General features: G+C 37.4%; 1 protein-coding gene across 2 annotated transcripts; it reads right to left on the bottom strand.

The window, feature by feature from the left end:
- Positions 1-1,215: 1,215 nt before the first annotated feature.
- kpna5 (karyopherin alpha 5 (importin alpha 6)) lies at positions 1,216-18,250 on the bottom strand. 2 transcript variants are annotated; one of them, XM_073924963.1, is made up of 14 exons: positions 18,100-18,250; positions 14,750-14,979; positions 14,474-14,575; positions 10,628-10,727; positions 10,449-10,543; positions 10,229-10,360; positions 10,021-10,109; positions 6,769-6,868; positions 6,446-6,609; positions 6,284-6,362; positions 6,065-6,190; positions 4,768-4,895; positions 4,139-4,317; positions 1,216-2,999 (listed from the first exon to the last, which is right to left on the bottom strand). In XM_073924963.1, exons 2-14 carry the CDS (start codon positions 14,876-14,878, stop codon positions 2,812-2,814), a joined length of 1,611 nt encoding a protein of 536 aa, XP_073781064.1. In that variant the 5' UTR covers positions 14,879-14,979; positions 18,100-18,250; the 3' UTR covers positions 1,216-2,811. The 2 variants fall into 2 exon arrangements, with proteins under 2 accessions (XP_073781064.1, NP_001018163.1); NM_001018153.1 differs by having other exon boundaries at positions 1,221-2,999; positions 14,750-14,883; positions 18,149-18,250.
- Between the last annotated feature and the right edge of the window lie 25 nt (positions 18,251-18,275).

Genomic DNA, 18,275 nt, shown 5'->3' on the forward strand with positions numbered 1-18,275 from the left:
CTGAAAAATTAAAGCGTCTGCCAAAGGTTAAAGCCAAAAATCTTGCAAATTTAAACTTTCTGTTTTCATACTGGGCTGTTTTCAGAGTAATGTCAAGCAGAACCATGCATATGACCAGATAATTATCAAAATTTTATGTTGGTCAGTTGAACCTCATTTCAGTTGCTTCAGGATCTGCCATCTTTCTTGGGCTCTTAGGAGGACATAGAACTTCATTTAAATTAATTTATTTTGTCTTTCTTTTGGGCAGCTGTCGCCTCACAGCAAGAGGGTCATTGGTTCGAGTCCCGGCTGGGTCACATGGCATTTTTGTATGGAGATTGCGTGTTCTCTCCGTGTGTTGCCAGATAGCTGACTTTACCCATCCAAAAAGCTGTCCAAAAACCGCCCAAAATAGCAGATTTAATATTTTATTTTAATTTAGTTACATTAAAATTTAGCCTAGCTAATTTAACTAATATTTTTTACCCATACAGCAACCAAAACCAGAACCACAACACAACAGAATCACATTGAAACACGATTTTTTTTAAACCGGCACAATCAAATTCAAAACCGCTCAATCAGGCAACACCCAATTGATTAAAAAGCCCAAGCCGAAAAGAAAATGAGAGGAATGTCTTTCTTTTCTGTTTTATTCTTTTATAACTCGTTTCAACACATTTTAATCTGTTTAACTCATTTAATTATTTTTTCTTATACTGATTTCTTCTATTCCTGTTTATGTAAAACACTTTGAACAAGCAACGTGTATGGAATTTGCTATGTAAATACACTGGCCTTGCTTAAATTTATTTACTTTCACATATATTATCATATTATAGCAAATCTGCATCAAACATCGAAACTATCTGTTGCATGTTTATATCCTTAAATGTCAAACTTGGTTTTGTTTTGCCTGACACCTGTAAAGCAACAGAAAAATCTGACAGGGAGTGCACATTTTTATTGCTTCTGCAAATAATCGTAAAGCATGGACGTCTCTGATCATTGGAGGAGTTTCATTATTATGTTCATAAACAGAGAAAAAAATTGCTGTAGTAGGGTAAAACATGCTGGATAAGATTCCCTTGTGGCGACGCCTGATTAATAAAGGGACTAAGCTGAAAAGAAGATGAATGAATGATTCCTGTATCATAAAACGTTTTAGTAAATCACATTTACAATACAGCAAGGCCTTGCATTACATGCTCAATTAAAGTCACACTGTTCATATTTAAATGTGTAACAGAATATTTTATTCGTCTACATTTCACACATTATCGGCATTTGTCCTCGAGGAAAGCAATGATCTCCTCTATACTGTTGGTTTGTACCAATGATAACTTAAAATACAGATGGGTTTCTCCTGATGCGAAAAAAACAACCCAAACTTAGAAAACATTGTACAAACATGAGAAATTTTACAAAACTATACACAATCCAATGTGCTTGATAAAGTTTCATTTTACAATCTCAATGATTTCTTTCCTTTGTAAATATAATGAATTTTCCTTATTATAACTCTTATTTGGGTCAATCAATCAAACAAACAAAAAAACAATGGGTGCAAGTAATTCATGGGCTGAACAAAGTAAATAAACACACTAAAAAAACAAAAGAACTTTGTGTCAGGTGCCAGACATGTTTCATTACAAATGTATGTAAATTCAGATGAAGCGCTTAAAATAAAGAAACAGATGAAATTACAAACTACAAGAATTAAAATATTTCCTTAAAGGAAAAGATTTGCGAGCGCTAGTGGGGACATATGAGGAAAAGCTCTCTGAATGAACAAATGTAACGAAAGACGCTTTCCTTACACAACTATTTCACTGCACACCAAGACCATTTCACTGAAAAACCTTCTCCTCCTACCCTCAATGTATATATAATATACACATTTGACTACATCTCAACACTAATGCCATCATTAAATAAATCAGATTAAAGCCAGTCCGCACAAAAAGAAACACCTTCAGGTGAGATGAGAGAAAAAAACAACCCTCAATGATATGCATACATACAAACAACTGCATCTTAGTGATCACATGACCACACTTAAATAATTGCATGCAACGCTTTTAATGCTTTAACAGCATTAGCAAAGCGGGCGCTGAAAGGAGGAGGTCTGGTCGAGCACCACGGACCGATTCCTTCCAAAAAGCACAATAAATACGGCTCTGAATCTCCCAGGTCAAAAACGTCAGAATAAATAGTGTAATTAGGCATGACATGCCCTCAGGATACACTGTGAACAAACATGACGCGACATGAACGATGGGCGCGTTTGCACACAAAGTCGTGGAATTCATCCAAACGCAAATGTATCAATGCAAATACATTACTCTGTCTGGCCAAAGAGTACATTAGACCTTGTGAATTCTGCCACGCAGGAACACACAACTGTTTGCATAGAAGCATTTACTTCACAAGAGCAGAGAACTGTCGGAGCTAAAGGCTGGGTGTCTGTCACACACTTCGTTTTCTGATTGAAGAGGTAGTTTCACATTTCTTAAGGGATATGGAGTAATCAGGACACCAGTGCCTAATAAGAACAAAAATAACAACAATGATAAGATGCTTTTTGTATGTCACAACAGGACTTCGACTACAGCTTTGCCCTCTTTCTGTATGATCTGCCTTGATAAAGGAGCTAGAAAGATGGGGCTGGATGGAAATGGAAGATTTAGTGGGTCGGTTTGGGGTGCGCAGGAGTCTTCCCTGCTGTGAGTGTCTTGGTCTGTAGAGCTGGAGACCTGTGCTGCGGAGGAGGAAGAGGAGACCCCAGGCAGGATGGAGGATGCTTGGCCAATAGAGCACGGATGAAGGTTAGAGCTGAAAGCCTTCCATCGGTCCCTCAGACTGCTGGAAAATGTACTGGCCTTGATTCTGATCCACCTGCGGAACGATGCTGGCATCCTCCTCCTCCACGCCAAAGTAGTGCTCGATCAGGTCAAAGGCCTTCTGGTAAATCTCCTGATTCTCGTGGCTCTGCAGGAACTCAATTTTATCCAAGCCTGAGGGCACAAATCAGCCAAACAAATTTGCAAACAGAACATGTAAAACAGGGTTTGCATGAATGCATTTGCATTTTGAAGATATTCCCTAATACACAAGTCCCACTTTCTTCATTGAAAATGAGATGCAACTTCATGCTCCAAAAGCAAATGACCCAATATAACTGACATCAAGCAAGCAAAACACGCACAAGTGTGCAAACATTTGAATTGGCACTTAATCAGTGGCAAGTGAGATGTTGTAATTCACATTTCCCTTATAGCTCTAGTATCAGTTTTGCTGCAAATATATTTGATTTATAGTAAATCTAAAAATAAGAACATTTGTTTATAAGTATATAATGAACATCACTACTCTCAGTTTGTTTTGCATTTTTTGTTTCTGAATACTATTAAAAAAATACACTCACTGGCCACTTTATTAGGTACACCTGTCCAACTGCTTGTTAGAGCAAATTTTTAGTCAACTTATTTGCTGTGGAATGAGGGGACCTAAAATTAATATTTAGAGTGTTTTTGAATGCTGTGGGCTCAGTTAGGGCTAATAATTTATTTTGCTTTTTGTGATATTATTGAATAAAATTATAACATATGCTTATTGCCACTTATAATTAGTTTACAAACTACTTTTTGAAATAAATTTCCAGTATTTTGCAAGTTATTCCACGTTACTATGAGAGAACTTTAAAATAATTAAAAAAGGAGCAATTTTTAATCAATTAAATTCATAATAATAATAAGCAAAACTACAAATAGTTATGTCTTTTGCCAAAAGAACTCTGTAAAGCAATACATTGAAATATCCATAGAATTTTTAAAGGTATTATTATCACAAGAATAATAATGAAGTAGTAAATTTCATCTTTTTGTTTTTAAACAATAAATCACACTACCAAAAACAAAAGTAACAATTACATTTAGACAAGGTTAAAACTGTATTAAGCTTAGCACAATGTCAAAGAACAAGCTTTTTATTCAACTTTCTTCAGTGAAATGATGTGATGTCTTTATCCAAATGAGGCAAAAAATGTATCATGTAATAGCACTTGATTCAGTGATTCAGCTTTGTTACCCTCTATCCAATATTCCCATCAAAACACCAGAATTTGATGATTATTGGTGAGGTGTAGTATGCCTACCGTAAGCCTCTTCGATGAGGGCACAGTAAGGGTTGATGCCCGTTCCGTTCTGTTTGGACTCCTGTTCTCCCAGTCTAAGGATGTTTTCGAGGCCGTTCAGAGCCACCTGCACGATCTTTGAGTCCATCACCGTGAGCAGGTCACACATGGGCTTTATGGTGTTGAGAGAGACCAAATATCTGTGTGGGTAAAGCACAATTACTTCCATTCTTTTACAGGACATTACAAATGCTTATGAAAAGCTTTATTAATTTGTTTTTTTACTGCATTTTAAAAGGTGTGATTTATAAAGTAAATATGTATTGAAGTGCTACAAGTGACCAGGTAACATTAAATTATTCAAATAAATTTAAGTAAAATCTGCAGTCCAAGAACTTACATTAAAGATCAATAAGGGTCGATCGATCAGCATTAGAATAATCAAAACTCTTATTTAAACTTACTAAACCCTTCAAGTCTAGATACCAAAACCACCCACATGATGTCCTTAAGTTATTACATTGCACATAGACTACATAAGACCATTTAAAAAAAACACATTAAAGCAAAATGATTCCTCCTGAATCCCCAAAAAATCCTTTTAAACTCTGAGAACAAGGTAAAACCCACAGCAAGAGCCCACAGTGTACCTGATCTGCTCTGGTGTGCCTCCTGAAGTGGCGTTGGTTATCGCCCACGCAGCCTCTTTCCTGGTGCGGAACTCAGCTTTCTGCAGTATCTCAATCAGCACTGGGAATACGTTGGAATCAATCACTGCCTGCAACAGAAAAGCATCAAATCACAGCTGTTCAGACACAATAGGGCTTTTTGCACTGCGCTTAATTTCAGTTTACCATTGTTCCAAACACCAGGTTAACTTGTAATTTTAGATTCTTGGTTAGCACCACTTTTGTGTTGTTAACCCTGCACTGCAGCGCTAAACAAGACCAAAGCAGTGCTAATCAAGCATCTAAATATCAATGTGTAATGATGTTGTGTGAGAATTTAACAGCTAGAAGCTTAGCAACTGCTTTAGGAAAGCATTTTAACTAAAAAGTTACAATGGATAGTTCAGTTAATGTGATTTCACAAAGTAGAACATTTATTCATTCTTTTTTTTTCAGCTTAGTGCCTTTTGTTAATCAGGGGTCACCACAGCAAAATGAACCATCAACTCATCCAGCACATGTTTTATGCAACGGATGCCCTTACAGCCCCAACCCAACATTGGGAAACATCCATACACTCTCATTCACACTCATACACTACAGCCAATTAAGCTTATTCAATTCACCTACAGTACATGTCTTTAGAATGTGGGGGAAACCCACAAGGAGAACATGCAAACTTCACACGGAAATGCCAATTGACCCAGCCGAGGCTCGAACCAATGACCTTCTTGCTGTGAGGCAATCATGCTACCCACTGTGCCACAGTGACACCCCAAGTAGGACATGTTTCTAGATTAACCTCTATGTTGATCCTGGAACAATGTTCTGATCAGCCAATCAGATTTAAGCGCAAGTTTCCAGTAATGGAAAATTTAGGTCTTACAGTCAGGATTATGTGCTTCTATCTCATTGTTATTCATCTTTAAATCCCCAGTTAGGGTTAAGGAAAAGGCATGGTTTATTTTTTTAAACAGGAATAATGTTTTAAGATCAACAGAGATGTTAATGCAGGACAGCATCCTACTTGACGACAAAAAAAAAAAAAAAAAAAAAAAAAGAACACCCACCAGACAGTGCACTTAAATCTGTAAACCAACATCTTGGATAGCCTGAGGGTGTTAAGTTTATTCATAATTTTTGAGTAGGTTATGACATTCATTTTAGCCTTGGAATGATGTCACGTAACTCCATAATTGTTATTTCTTCAAACGTGTTTGAAATACATAAGAGCCTTTATACATGTGGTGTCAATCCTATGATAGTCATTCTTAAGTACCTGGATTTGCGCTCTGTTCCCGGCGGTAATATTAGAGACGGTCCAACAGGCCTCTTTTTTGATGGATTCCTTTGGACTGCTGAGTAAATGGAGCAGGCAGGGCAGAGCGGAGCAGTTCAGAATCACCTGACAAACAACAAAGCAGCAAAACAGGTCAGAAAACTGCTTCAGTTTAACACTCTCTGGACAACTCAGCATCTAACAAAGTTCCTCCACTACCTGGGTTTGAATATCATCTCCGGTTACAATGTTTCCCACTGCTCTCAATGCAGGAGACACCACTTTGTAATCACTGTGCCTGTTAAAGAACAACACAGATGGATGTTAAGCTACTGTAGTTCAACGAGAGCTATTGTTTGCATTAGCATGTCTGATCCTCACATGAGCAACTCCACCAGTCTGCGGCACACGCCTGAGTCAATGACTGTCTGGATTTTATCATTGGGTCCGTCTGACAGGTATGAAAGAGCCCAGCAAGCATCTGCAAGGACGTCAGGATCGCTGCTAAAGAGCAATCTGGAGAGCACGCTAAGGCAGGGTGACACCTGTAAAGCAGGAACAATATCCTTTAAGTATGTGTATCATTTTTACGGAAAAAACAACAACAATGGTTTAAACAAAGAGAGAGAGATTGTGTGGATCAAAGAAACTTGATAACTATGCAGTTGGAATGTGGTTCATCCAGAACGGTTTAGGGATCTCACCTTTGCGAAGTCCGGAGGGGGATTTTTCCCTCTGCACAGATTGGACAGGGCCCACACTGCGTTTCGGGTGGTAGTGAGACGATTTGACTTTGCAAGCAACCTGAAGAGAAGAGTAGAGAATAAAACTTTTGTGATACACAATCTGACCACTAGATGGCAGCTTTGGAAAAGACTTCGTTTTTTTTTTTTTTAAAGATGCAGCAGAAAAATGCTAAAGCATTGCAAAAAGCAAGCACAAAACTCCCAGTCGCAAAGCACACATCAGCAATTTAAAACAAAAACATTTCATGACATAATGAGGTTTTCTTTGGTGTCAGCTGTTCCTATGAAGATAAGGCTCTTAATCATTAAATCACTACCAACAACTTCCTTAAACATTAAGACACTTTCCAAGATAATTCCAAAAACCAATAGTATGCAACTTACTCCATTGATGGAGAAAAAGACATTCAAGGAGAACTCATTAAATTCAGCAAAAGTAAAAAAGATTTATCATGTCACAATTACTTTTCAAATTAATCATGTTCTTTTTGGCTTCTTTTCTCTTTAGTTTTATCAGATAAATAAAGAATAAAAGTTTATTAAAAATCAAATCAGCATACTAGGACGTTTGAAAGATCATGTATTCAGTACTAAAGACTGGTGGATGTTTCAAATAGAACTTAACCAATACAGGTAGTTGTTTAACAGATCATAAGTCTCACGGTTCAGATCACATTATGGCTTTTAGTCACGGATTGGACCATTTTTCAGATCAGCCAAAAAGGGGAGGAGAAAACTGTACTTTGCTTTCCATTTATTACAAAAACAGTACTGCAAGAGACTTTTGGTTTTAACAAACAGAACTTAGAACCTGTAATTTATTAAAAACAGAATGAAGAAATTATAATAAATTAAAAATTAATTAAAAATTACTGTTACTACTGTTGCTGATGATGCTAAATGTAAAAATTTAACATTAAAATCCAAATTTATTTTAAGTCTGATTTTCAATTAATAAGTCAGTTAATCACTCATCAAACTTCATGTTTCTATGCTAGATGAATAATTTTTGAAGAATTATTCAGTGCCATTTTTGGATGGCATTTTTTTTTTACGAGCTATTGGTTAAATAATATAATTGCTGCCTACAACTTTCATTCTTGAGCACATGATGGTGATTTTAATCTTTACTATAAACATCAGGGGCCTCATGTACGAAGACTTGCGTGGAAATCTTACTAAAACATTGCGTACGCACAAAGCTGTAAATGTGCGTACGCAGAAAAAAATTCAGATGTATGAAACACTGCGTACGCCGAATCTCACGCATATTCTTTTGTACATCTGAATGAACGTGAAACTGAGCGCAACATGCACGAGCACAAAACCCCTCCCTGCCTCCTCCCCCGTATGAATATGCTAATGACTATGCTAATGGCAAAACCCAACGAAAAAGCAACGGCAAAATCAAGCAAAAAGAGAAACTTTGAACAGAATGTGAATTGGAGGTGCTGCTTTCGGAGGTAGATCGGAGAAAAGCGGTGTTATTTGCAAGTTTGTTTTTCGGAATTAACAACAAAAGAAAAAAAATAGAGTGGGAGAGTTTAGCTGATGCGGTTGACACAGTTGGGTCTGAACATCGCACTGAGTGCATTTAAAAAAGAAATAGTGTGGTTTATATGTGTAAACTGTTGCAGCACTCTGAACAGTCTCAGTGGCTAGCTCGTAAGACGCATGTGATCATGTTTTGACACGTTCGAGCATGAACTCGGCTCGAATCCAGCGTCAGATGAACTCTATCTTCTTTTTTTCCCCCGCTACATATCATATTTTGCCTACTATTTATCACGAGAAAGACTAGTAGGAATCATTAATAAGTTTGTGCATCATATTTTATTTGCACATTTATTGAATGGAAATGTTTCTGATTCACGTTTGCAAATTCATCTTCAGATAGTGTCTTTATAGCAATGTGTGTGCAGTAGATAGCTCAGATTACATTGGGAAAACAGGCGACCGCTGCAAATTGTGCTTTAATGTTTAGCTGGTCAACTGTATGGTATGGAAATCTTACATACCTACTAGATGAACCCGTCTCATACAGCTGCCATTGCAAGGATCAGACACTTTGTAGAGAAGAATTTAACACAACTGCCTCTAGGAGTCGCCAATGGAAATAAAACAGACACGCACAAAAAATGTGCGTACGCCAGCCATAAAGCTGCCGTGGAGCTGCGCACATTCCCACGTTCAGTTCATTGTTAGTAAATCCAAACGTGAGCGATTCTGAGCGTGAAACCTGGCGTACGCAATGTTTTTGTGCGTACGCAGCGTTGATACATGAGGCCCCAGGGGTTTTATCTGAACTATAAACTGCTACCCCAGTACTTCGGTGTTATTTGACTGTTTGTAACTTTATGACCAACTCAACTTCTTGATTTTTGCGTTTTCAGATTTGAATGCAGCGATTCGAAGAATTAATAAACATGCAAATCACCATCATTTATAATTTGTGTTGTATGGATGTTGAGATCCCGATCTTTTAATGATTAATAGTGCAGCTTACTCAAAGCATTGATGCAGGTTAAACAAGTAGTGACAGAAAACACCTTTAATAGCCGAAGAAACCCACCACATTCGAATAACCCGAACACCCCGAATACCACAACTTCTTCTGTCAACATTATATTTTACGGGAAAGCTTTTATAATTGTGATTTGAACGACCCAAAAGGCGATCTCTCTGCAATCGTTACAAATTTATGATCAATCTACAAGTTAATTTTTTAAATCTGCAGGTCACATGTTCCGAACTGTGGGTTGTGATCTGTACGAATCAACCATGATCAGTTACACCCCTGAACACAAGTATAAATCATATTGAATAAATAAAACCAAAATAACTTAGTTCAATTATAATATTACAATTTCACAAAATTAAGTTTTCTGATCATGTACTGATAAGAATAATCTCAGACCTGTTGTCGACTCATTTACATCTGAAGTTAAAAACGCTGGTAGTGTCATTTCAAAACTGCTTCATTTTTATTACATTTTTTATTTTTCATCCGTGAAATTTTTTTGCTGAAATAACTATTCACTGACAAAATGAACACTGCTGTGTGGCAGACATTTAACAGCCTTGGCAAAGATGAAGAAACCTGCGCAACTGAGATAACGGAGAGCTATTCACCAGATATTACACAATTCCCAAAAAACCCAAATATAAAGGCTTGCAATCACAGTTTCGGTATCAGCCGAAGACACTCACTGCTGAAGAGAGGGCAAAATGCCACAGTTGAGGACGTAATCTCTGCATTCTGCGTTATCGCCAGCAATATTTCCTAACGCCCACACGGCCTGCAAAAACAGCCATACACAACACTTTCATTGTGCTCTGGAGTTTTTATAAACCAGCTACTGGCTGAAAAGAATTTAAAAATGGCTATCTATTTTTAAATAATAATAATTATAATCACCTGCTCTTGTACATCCTCGTACTCAGAGTTGAGCAGCTCTATAAAAATGGGCACAGCTCCCGTCTCAATGACCACCTTGGTGTGTTGGAAGGTCCCTGAGGCAATGTTGGTCAGGGCCCACGCAGCTTCAAACTGGACAAAGCATGCGACAATACATCATAAAAATGGTCTGTAATGGCAATGTAGCATTCACAAGGTTTTTGTAATGATATGTTCTTACCTGCAGTGTGCAGTTATCACTCCTTCTTAGGAATTCAACAAATCGGTTGACAACACCAGGTGTGCCGATGACCTCATCAATGGGAGGATTGGGCTCTGAGGTAAGCACAAAACATTTTAAGTGTACCATTAAACGACTGTCATTCTTAAGTTTATAAGAGAATCAGTGAAGATATTAACCTTTAGAGAGTAACTTTCTGAACTTCTGAGTGGCTATTAGCTGCTGGTCTGGATCCTCAGAGAAGATCATCTGAATCACGTCTTGGGTTATGACTCCTTCCTGCAGAGATAATGTTCATTTTACATGTGGTTTTTAACTCAATAAATGGACAAAATGTGCCAGTATGGGTCTTGTGCTTTACTATTACTGTATATTCATTTATGTGTGTGTGCATTTGAATACATTGAGGGGCAGTAAGATTTTTTGAATTATTATTATTTTATTCAGCCAGCCACATAGACATACATCAGACATACATATACAGGGTTTTTCCTGGCTCAAAATGAAGCAGAGGTGGTATTCTTTCCCCTCCCCCTCCATACTCAAGCTCATATTTCTTTGAGGACTAACAGTTCCTTTCATAAGTAGCACTTCTTGTTTGTAATGCTTCTTCATGTAGAATTGCTGAATGCCTCCTCATTTGTAAGTTGCTTTGGACCAAAGTGCCTGCTGCTAAATGATTAAATTTATCAAATTAATGAAATTTTACTACATGATAGATTATATTAAACTATATTCTTCATTATACATACACACATATATATATATATATATATATATATATATGTGTGTGTGTGTGTGTGTGTGTGTGTGTGTGTGTGTGTGTGTGTGTGTGTGTGTGTGTGTGTGTGTGTGTGTGTGTGTATGTGTGTGTGTATGTGTGTGTGTGTGTGTGTGTGTGTGTGTGTATGCATGTATGCATGCATGCATGCAAACATACATACATACATACAGGGCTTAACATTAACCTTTTTGATCATTAGCCACTTTGGCTAGTAGTTTTCCAACATTACTAGCCACTCGCCATTTTCACTAGCCACAATTTTGTTGTTGGGAAAATATATTTTATACAGTGGCGTAGCGGACGGGCCCGCAGGGCACGCACCGCGGGGGGGGGCCCGCGTGATTAGGGGGCCCCACGTCGTCGCGATTTTCAATAATTGAAAATCCAGGAACCGCAATAATCAAACTCTTGGGAACAACTGTGGTCGGAACCAAAGTTTACAGGTCTGTGTTCTCTGAACTCCGCTCAAGCGGTGGACTACTTCATTCTGATTGCTTGCCGCTGAACCGCGTCATAGCCAATGAAGACGCGCCGCTGTTTCTTGCCGCCGGTTCTCGTTAAAAAAATGAATGACTTCTGGCTACCTTGACGCTCTCGCCACTTTCGGTTTGTGATCGCTCCTCAGTTTGTGAAGGATTCCCCGCGTTGTCACACCACCCCGCCTCCTTTCCCCGCTCCTCAATTTGTGACATAGATATATACACTAGATATCGCATAGGGACCCTGAGCATGCGTCTATAGCGCCGCCACATTGGTACAGTGCTCCCAGGACAAATGTCATTCAACCGCACTAGTCAAGACAGTGTTATTACGTGAAGATGCTGGACTTTAGCGCTGTCTACGGGTGTAGAAACGAGCAAACAAAGAAAACAAAGCACAAAGGCAGAACATTTCATAGGATTAAGTTTTTTACGTTTTTGTATGTTTTGAAATTTGTGCTAAACAGGTCACGTTATTGATAATAGCTATAGTCACTTACTGCATTCACCATAAGGCAAAGTAGCACCAACTCGCACTAAACACTCGGCTTATGCTAGTTTTGTTGAATAAATCAGCAAACAATGCAAAAGAAATATGACAAAGAGATGCTGCGCTGCCAGAAACTTGTATTATTGTTGGCTAGCGAAAGAGTCGTTCATAACGGAGATTCATTCACAAACGAATCGCTCCCTCCGTCAGTATGAGAAGTGAAAGCAGGAGAGGAGCTGTGTTTCAGGACATGATTAGATCAAATTTAACAGGGAGAGTGAATAGTACATTTCCATACACACAAACACAAGCTTTGTGTCAGGAATGCCCGTGCGATAAGTGATCCATCAATGTAGAAAAGTGATGTCAAATAAAAATTTTCATAATTAAATACAAAATGCATACTAACATCCAGGAAAACTCCCGATCACAGATATGTGTATATGTGTATATCTATGTGTATATGTGTATATCTCCCACCCCACCCCCCACCCCCCGCCTTCAACTGGGGGCCCCGTCGGTGATCCCTGCAGGGGGGCCTCCGCATTTTGCGCTACGCCACTGATTTTATATACATAAATATGACTTTGACATGCTAAAATTATTTTATTTAGAGTTTGGGTTATCTCTACATGCCTCCTCACTCATTTCACTTTTTTTGTGGGTTTCATATATTACAATTAGTTTTCATAATTTTCAGAGCCCAAAATGGAAGGACTTATGCAAATTATCTCTGACCACACCATAAATAAACAGTTAATTATTTCTTAGCCACAAATTTTAAATGTGTGAAAACATGCAAAATATAGCTGAATACTATACTTTTTATTTAACAAAAAGTATGCACAGTCATATGTCCTGGCTAAAGGTCCCAGATCACCAGTTAACTACATATAAATGGGGAGTTATTCTTCTATTAAAGCAATGTTATTGTAAAAAAAGATAGTTAAACCAGATTAATGCAAAAGAAAGCAGGTAAAAAACATACCGTGTGATAATGAAAGGATGATCATCACACACGCATGGTTAATGATTGACCCGTTAATTATCTTTTCAAAGAATGGTTAAACTGAAAGCAACTGGCGCTGCTTACAATAATTCAACAGCAAGACTGTAGGTGTAGGTTCCTCCCTTTTTGTCCAGTCTATTTAAAAAGAGAATCGATCGCATCAGTTGCGTTTCTAGACACAGTTGCTTCACGATAGGAAACGGGAACGCGCATGCATTATAAACAGTTACGCCCATCACCTCAGCTGTTAGCGCCAGTGATTATCCTCTCATTCGGTATTCACATTCTTTGCTCGCGCAAAGTTGCGAAAGCAATTATTTTTGTCAATCGTGTTGCTTCTCGATCGCCTGTGCATGCATATTGGACCATCCTTATTGTCGAACCCTGCTTTTAAGAATTATAATCTGGGAAAATTATTTTCAACTAGCCAAAGTGGCTAGTGGGAGTGTCTGTCTTACCCGCCACAGCCGAAATCTACCCGCATTTGGCGGGTTGGCAGGTGTTAATGTAAAGCCCTGTGTGTGTGTGTGTGTGTGTGTGTGTATATATATACACACACACACACACACACACACACACACACACACACACAAACACACAGATATACAAACACACAGATATACAAACACACACACACACACACACACACACACAGGGCTTTACATTAACACCTGCCATATATACATACATATATACATACATATATATATATATATATATATATATATATATATATATATATATATATATACACACACACATACATACATATATATATATATATATATACATACATACATACATACATACACATTTATATATATACACATGTATATTTTGTATTATTCTTGTAATCTTATCAAGTAAATCATTAAGATATTTAAAAATGGTAACATTGAATTTAAAATAAATACAAAACAGTGAACAGTTAAATTAAATACATCACTTGATTTTTGTCAAAAGGCAGAGGTGGCAAAATATTAGACTGAGATGACCGCTTTGTAATGCTTTATGCAGGAAAACCTGTCAGTGTCTGAGTGTCTGTCTATACATAACTACAAGACAGAAATGCTTCAAATAACTTTCATGAAAATATAATGTCATAATATTGATTTATTTAATATGCTTCACATTATGCAGGACTCCTAAACCAAGCCCATGGCAAAAGCATCTGTCTTATCTTTGTGTTTTTTATCATTTACATTGATTATTATTTAGTGTTTTGACAACAAGAACAAATAGTCTGCGGATAGGAATACTTACACCTGATACAGGTACAGTGGAGCTGACATCAGGGTCCTGAATGGGGCATTCAAGCATGGACTCATCACCAGGTGGTAGAGACACATTCCTCCTCTTGAACAGCTGCAGAGGGAATAAAACTATTCATTATATATATTTACACAGAACTAATACATCAATAAGTCGGGTGACATGAATTATGTTTTAATTAAATACTTCTTCCATTGTGTTCAAGAAATCCATGAGTAAATGTGCAATTTAATGAAATAGATTAGAGAAGAACAAAAGATAGCAGACCTGCTCCTCCCTCTTCTGTTTACGGAGCTGTATCCCTTCTTCCTCTCTCCGTCTTCGCATTTCCTGGGGGTTCAGGGCTTTATTCTTGTAGCTCTTCATTCGATAGTTATCTTTGCCTGGGCTTGCCATTGCGTCTTCAGATAAGCAAAAGGAATGTGGTCAGATCTCATTTCATCCCAATACTCAATTGCAGTCTAAAATCATCAGATTTAACTGTGCAATGAACTAGACTAGAGTACAGACTATGAGATTCAAAACTGGTTAAGCCAGCATGCAATTCTACTCATTACTTGAGTTAAATAAGTGAAAACCAAAAATCAGGTTTAACTGAAAGCAATTGAGCTTATTGTTATTTGTATTCCTATATTAACTCAAGCTGTTGTCCCATTTACTGGTTGAGCTTCATTTTGACAGTGTCCTTTAGAGCAGAGGTTCCCAAACTTTTCAGCCCTTTAACCCCAAAATAACAATGCGAGTAACTTACGACCCCCAAGGTGGTTTTAAAGATATAAAAAGTTGTACACACATCTATAGGCACATATAAACAGGAGGTTGGAATGCAACTTCTTAAGGCAAATGCAATGGGGCGGGGGGGGGGGGGGGGGGGGGGGGTCGTGAGATAATGACAAGAGAATGCTTGGTGATACAACCTTTATGGCACTCTAATACATTAAGATATTTATACATCAAATGTGCATTCCAAACTTTTTCTTGATTGAGAAGAGTTGAATTCTTCCATCATTTGCAGTGTTTCTAAATTGCATTATTAATAATTTCTAACAATTTTTTTTATCAGTTTCATCTATTATTTTCTGTAAAGCTGCTCCTGACCATGATATGTCCACATTAAATGGTCATAAGAGATGTGTTAAGGGATTATTTGAAGCATCTTTAATTTATTCTCTTAGGTAAGGAGAAAACTCCACTTAAATCAACTTAGAGGGAAAATGTGCTTAATGCATTATGAAGCTTGAAGCATCAGAATCAGTACTCCTGTATCAACACAATAAACAAGGAATCGGTACTCATTATCAGCTGTAAAAACCCTGATCTGAGCATACCTAGATCACATATTGCAAAATAACCACACATTATTTATATATCAACAACATGAAACAGGAAATGATATATAGAACAGAGAGATGATACACAAAACACTCTTGGCTCGTGTTACAATCAATATGGGTTAATAAAATATATATTTTTTTATCATTACTTGCTTTTGCCTTTGATACAAACTTAATATAATATATAGTTTAAATCTGACGTGACTAGCGCACTTCAACAACATCATGTAATGTGTAATATTTAAGCATGAGAATAGTTGGTTTTTGTGGCTGTTTGAATGCATACAACCAAATGATCATCTACACCACAAGAGAAATTTAATTCAAGGTGATTTCCAAAACTCTAAATGTGGTTAAGGTAAAAACATCCAGTTAAATCTGTGTCAGAATTGTCCACTCCAAACAAAATGCATTCTAATACCAGGTCACAGCTTGAACAGGGTTTCAAGTTAGGCCTTCAAGAATGTGCTGACGTACTAGCAAAGTTACTTATAGTCTGAAGAATGCCTGTTGATGGAACATTCAAACAGATATTACGTGGTCTTCTAATCAATGCACTAATAACTACATACTGACATATTTCTGTAGTTTAGTTATAGCACTAGTAGTTTATTAATCCTGGTTTCTCCAGACTCAAGCCAGATCCTATTTATGTGCCCAATTTTGTATAAAATCTCAGAATTTATGCAGAATAATTTTTAGAGTATAGTTAATAAACCTAAACTGAAATTTTATTAAAAAAAATGTTACCATACTTGGTCACAAGTGACAACTTTCTTTAAAAAATAAAAATTGTTTAGAACTTAAAAAATGTGTTAGAATTGCTGCAGGGATTCCTCTGTCTCACACACACACACACACACACACACACACACACACACACACACACACACACACACACACACACACACACACACACACACACACACAGTGAAGATCTACAAGGACATGCGTTTTTGATCCTTGCACTGAATTGTAATGGACAACATGCCATTTAAAGTCACACCTAATGACATAAATTTGTGCTTTTGCTTTGTTTTGATTTCTTTTGCCAATGTTGCATTCATATTTAAGTTGAACCACACAAGAATCATTTCAGTTTGTTTAGTACACGCCACGATTCAGATGGCAGATTTACCAGAATCTACACTCATTCAAATTAACTGCATAACGAAATTACAACTCAGTTTTAATCGAACCAAACCTGCCAAGCCCAAAAATATGCCTAAAAATATGTGCAATAATACATTTTTTGGTCCACACACAGTACTCTTTCGAATATTGGCACATCAAAGTAAATGTTTAATCCCCTCAATAAGATTAATAACAAATCAGCCTTTTCTGCAAAAGGACAGACTGGTTCACCAACAAGTATTGATGATTGAGGTAAAGTTGGTTTTACATTAACACATTCAGACTTAATAATATAATTTCAAAAAAGTATTACTTGCAAATTCCAAACAGTGAAATTATATAAGCAGTCAATGACTAACCGTGTTCACAGTCAATTAAATAGTGCTAAGTTGTTTTGAAGTCATCCTTGCAAGCGATTTTAGACCGAATATTCAAAGTAGCGTGGTAAACAATAAAGGAACCGTTAAAGTGAACGAATGAGCGAATAGAAAACCAACTTTACCTCAATGTATCGATGCATAGGAATAGTGCAATAATAATGAATGCAGGCTGTCAGCCCCAACACCTGCTTACACTGAGGAGGACAACATATCACGCAGTTATGAACTGAAACAACTTGACGTTTAACAGAAATGTAATTTGTTGAAGGGACATTCACTCCAAGACTCAAAACATGCTGTCGACATCTTCTCTAACTTCTGAAAAATAGGTTTACATAAATAAAGCACTCGTGTTTTAATCGGATCAGCTGATTGTGTTGGTGAGGAAAGACTGTAAAGTAATTTAATAGACATTAAACTTAACATTCACTACATGAACTGTTCTTGTTTTAAAATGACTAAAAGCATCTTTAATCGTTAATACAAGCCGATTAAAATGAAACGTTCCTTCGGCAATGTTAGCGCAATTAGCACATGCTTTAACGGGACAGCTGGACGACTTGAATCAAAAAGTCTGTCAAAACCACTAGTACATTTTAATACGTTACATATTTATAGTCAGCCTAACGTTAATCCTGCAGGCCTCTTCACTTTCACCCTGATCTGCGATCAGCTTCCTTGTGCTAACACGCTAACCGTGTTGTGCTAGCTTAGATTGAACGTCAAAACGTCCCTCTGCTCTCTATAAGCGCCCTGCTTTAACATTCACTCCCTAAAAAGAAACGTCATTTACATATTAGAAAGTATACGAGTCATACCCATTTGTTGTAGACTGGAGAGAGAAATACTGGCCGTGTGTTTTTAAATTTCTCACAAGACCCTCCCGAGTTCCTCCAGCTGAGGGCAATATGGCGTCGACTGGAGAGGAACGTCATCTCCTCTGCT

This window comes from Danio rerio, chromosome 16 (assembly GCF_049306965.1).
Source record: "Danio rerio strain Tuebingen ecotype United States chromosome 16, GRCz12tu, whole genome shotgun sequence".
In the NCBI taxonomy this organism is placed as follows: domain Eukaryota; kingdom Metazoa; phylum Chordata; class Actinopteri; order Cypriniformes; family Danionidae; genus Danio; species Danio rerio.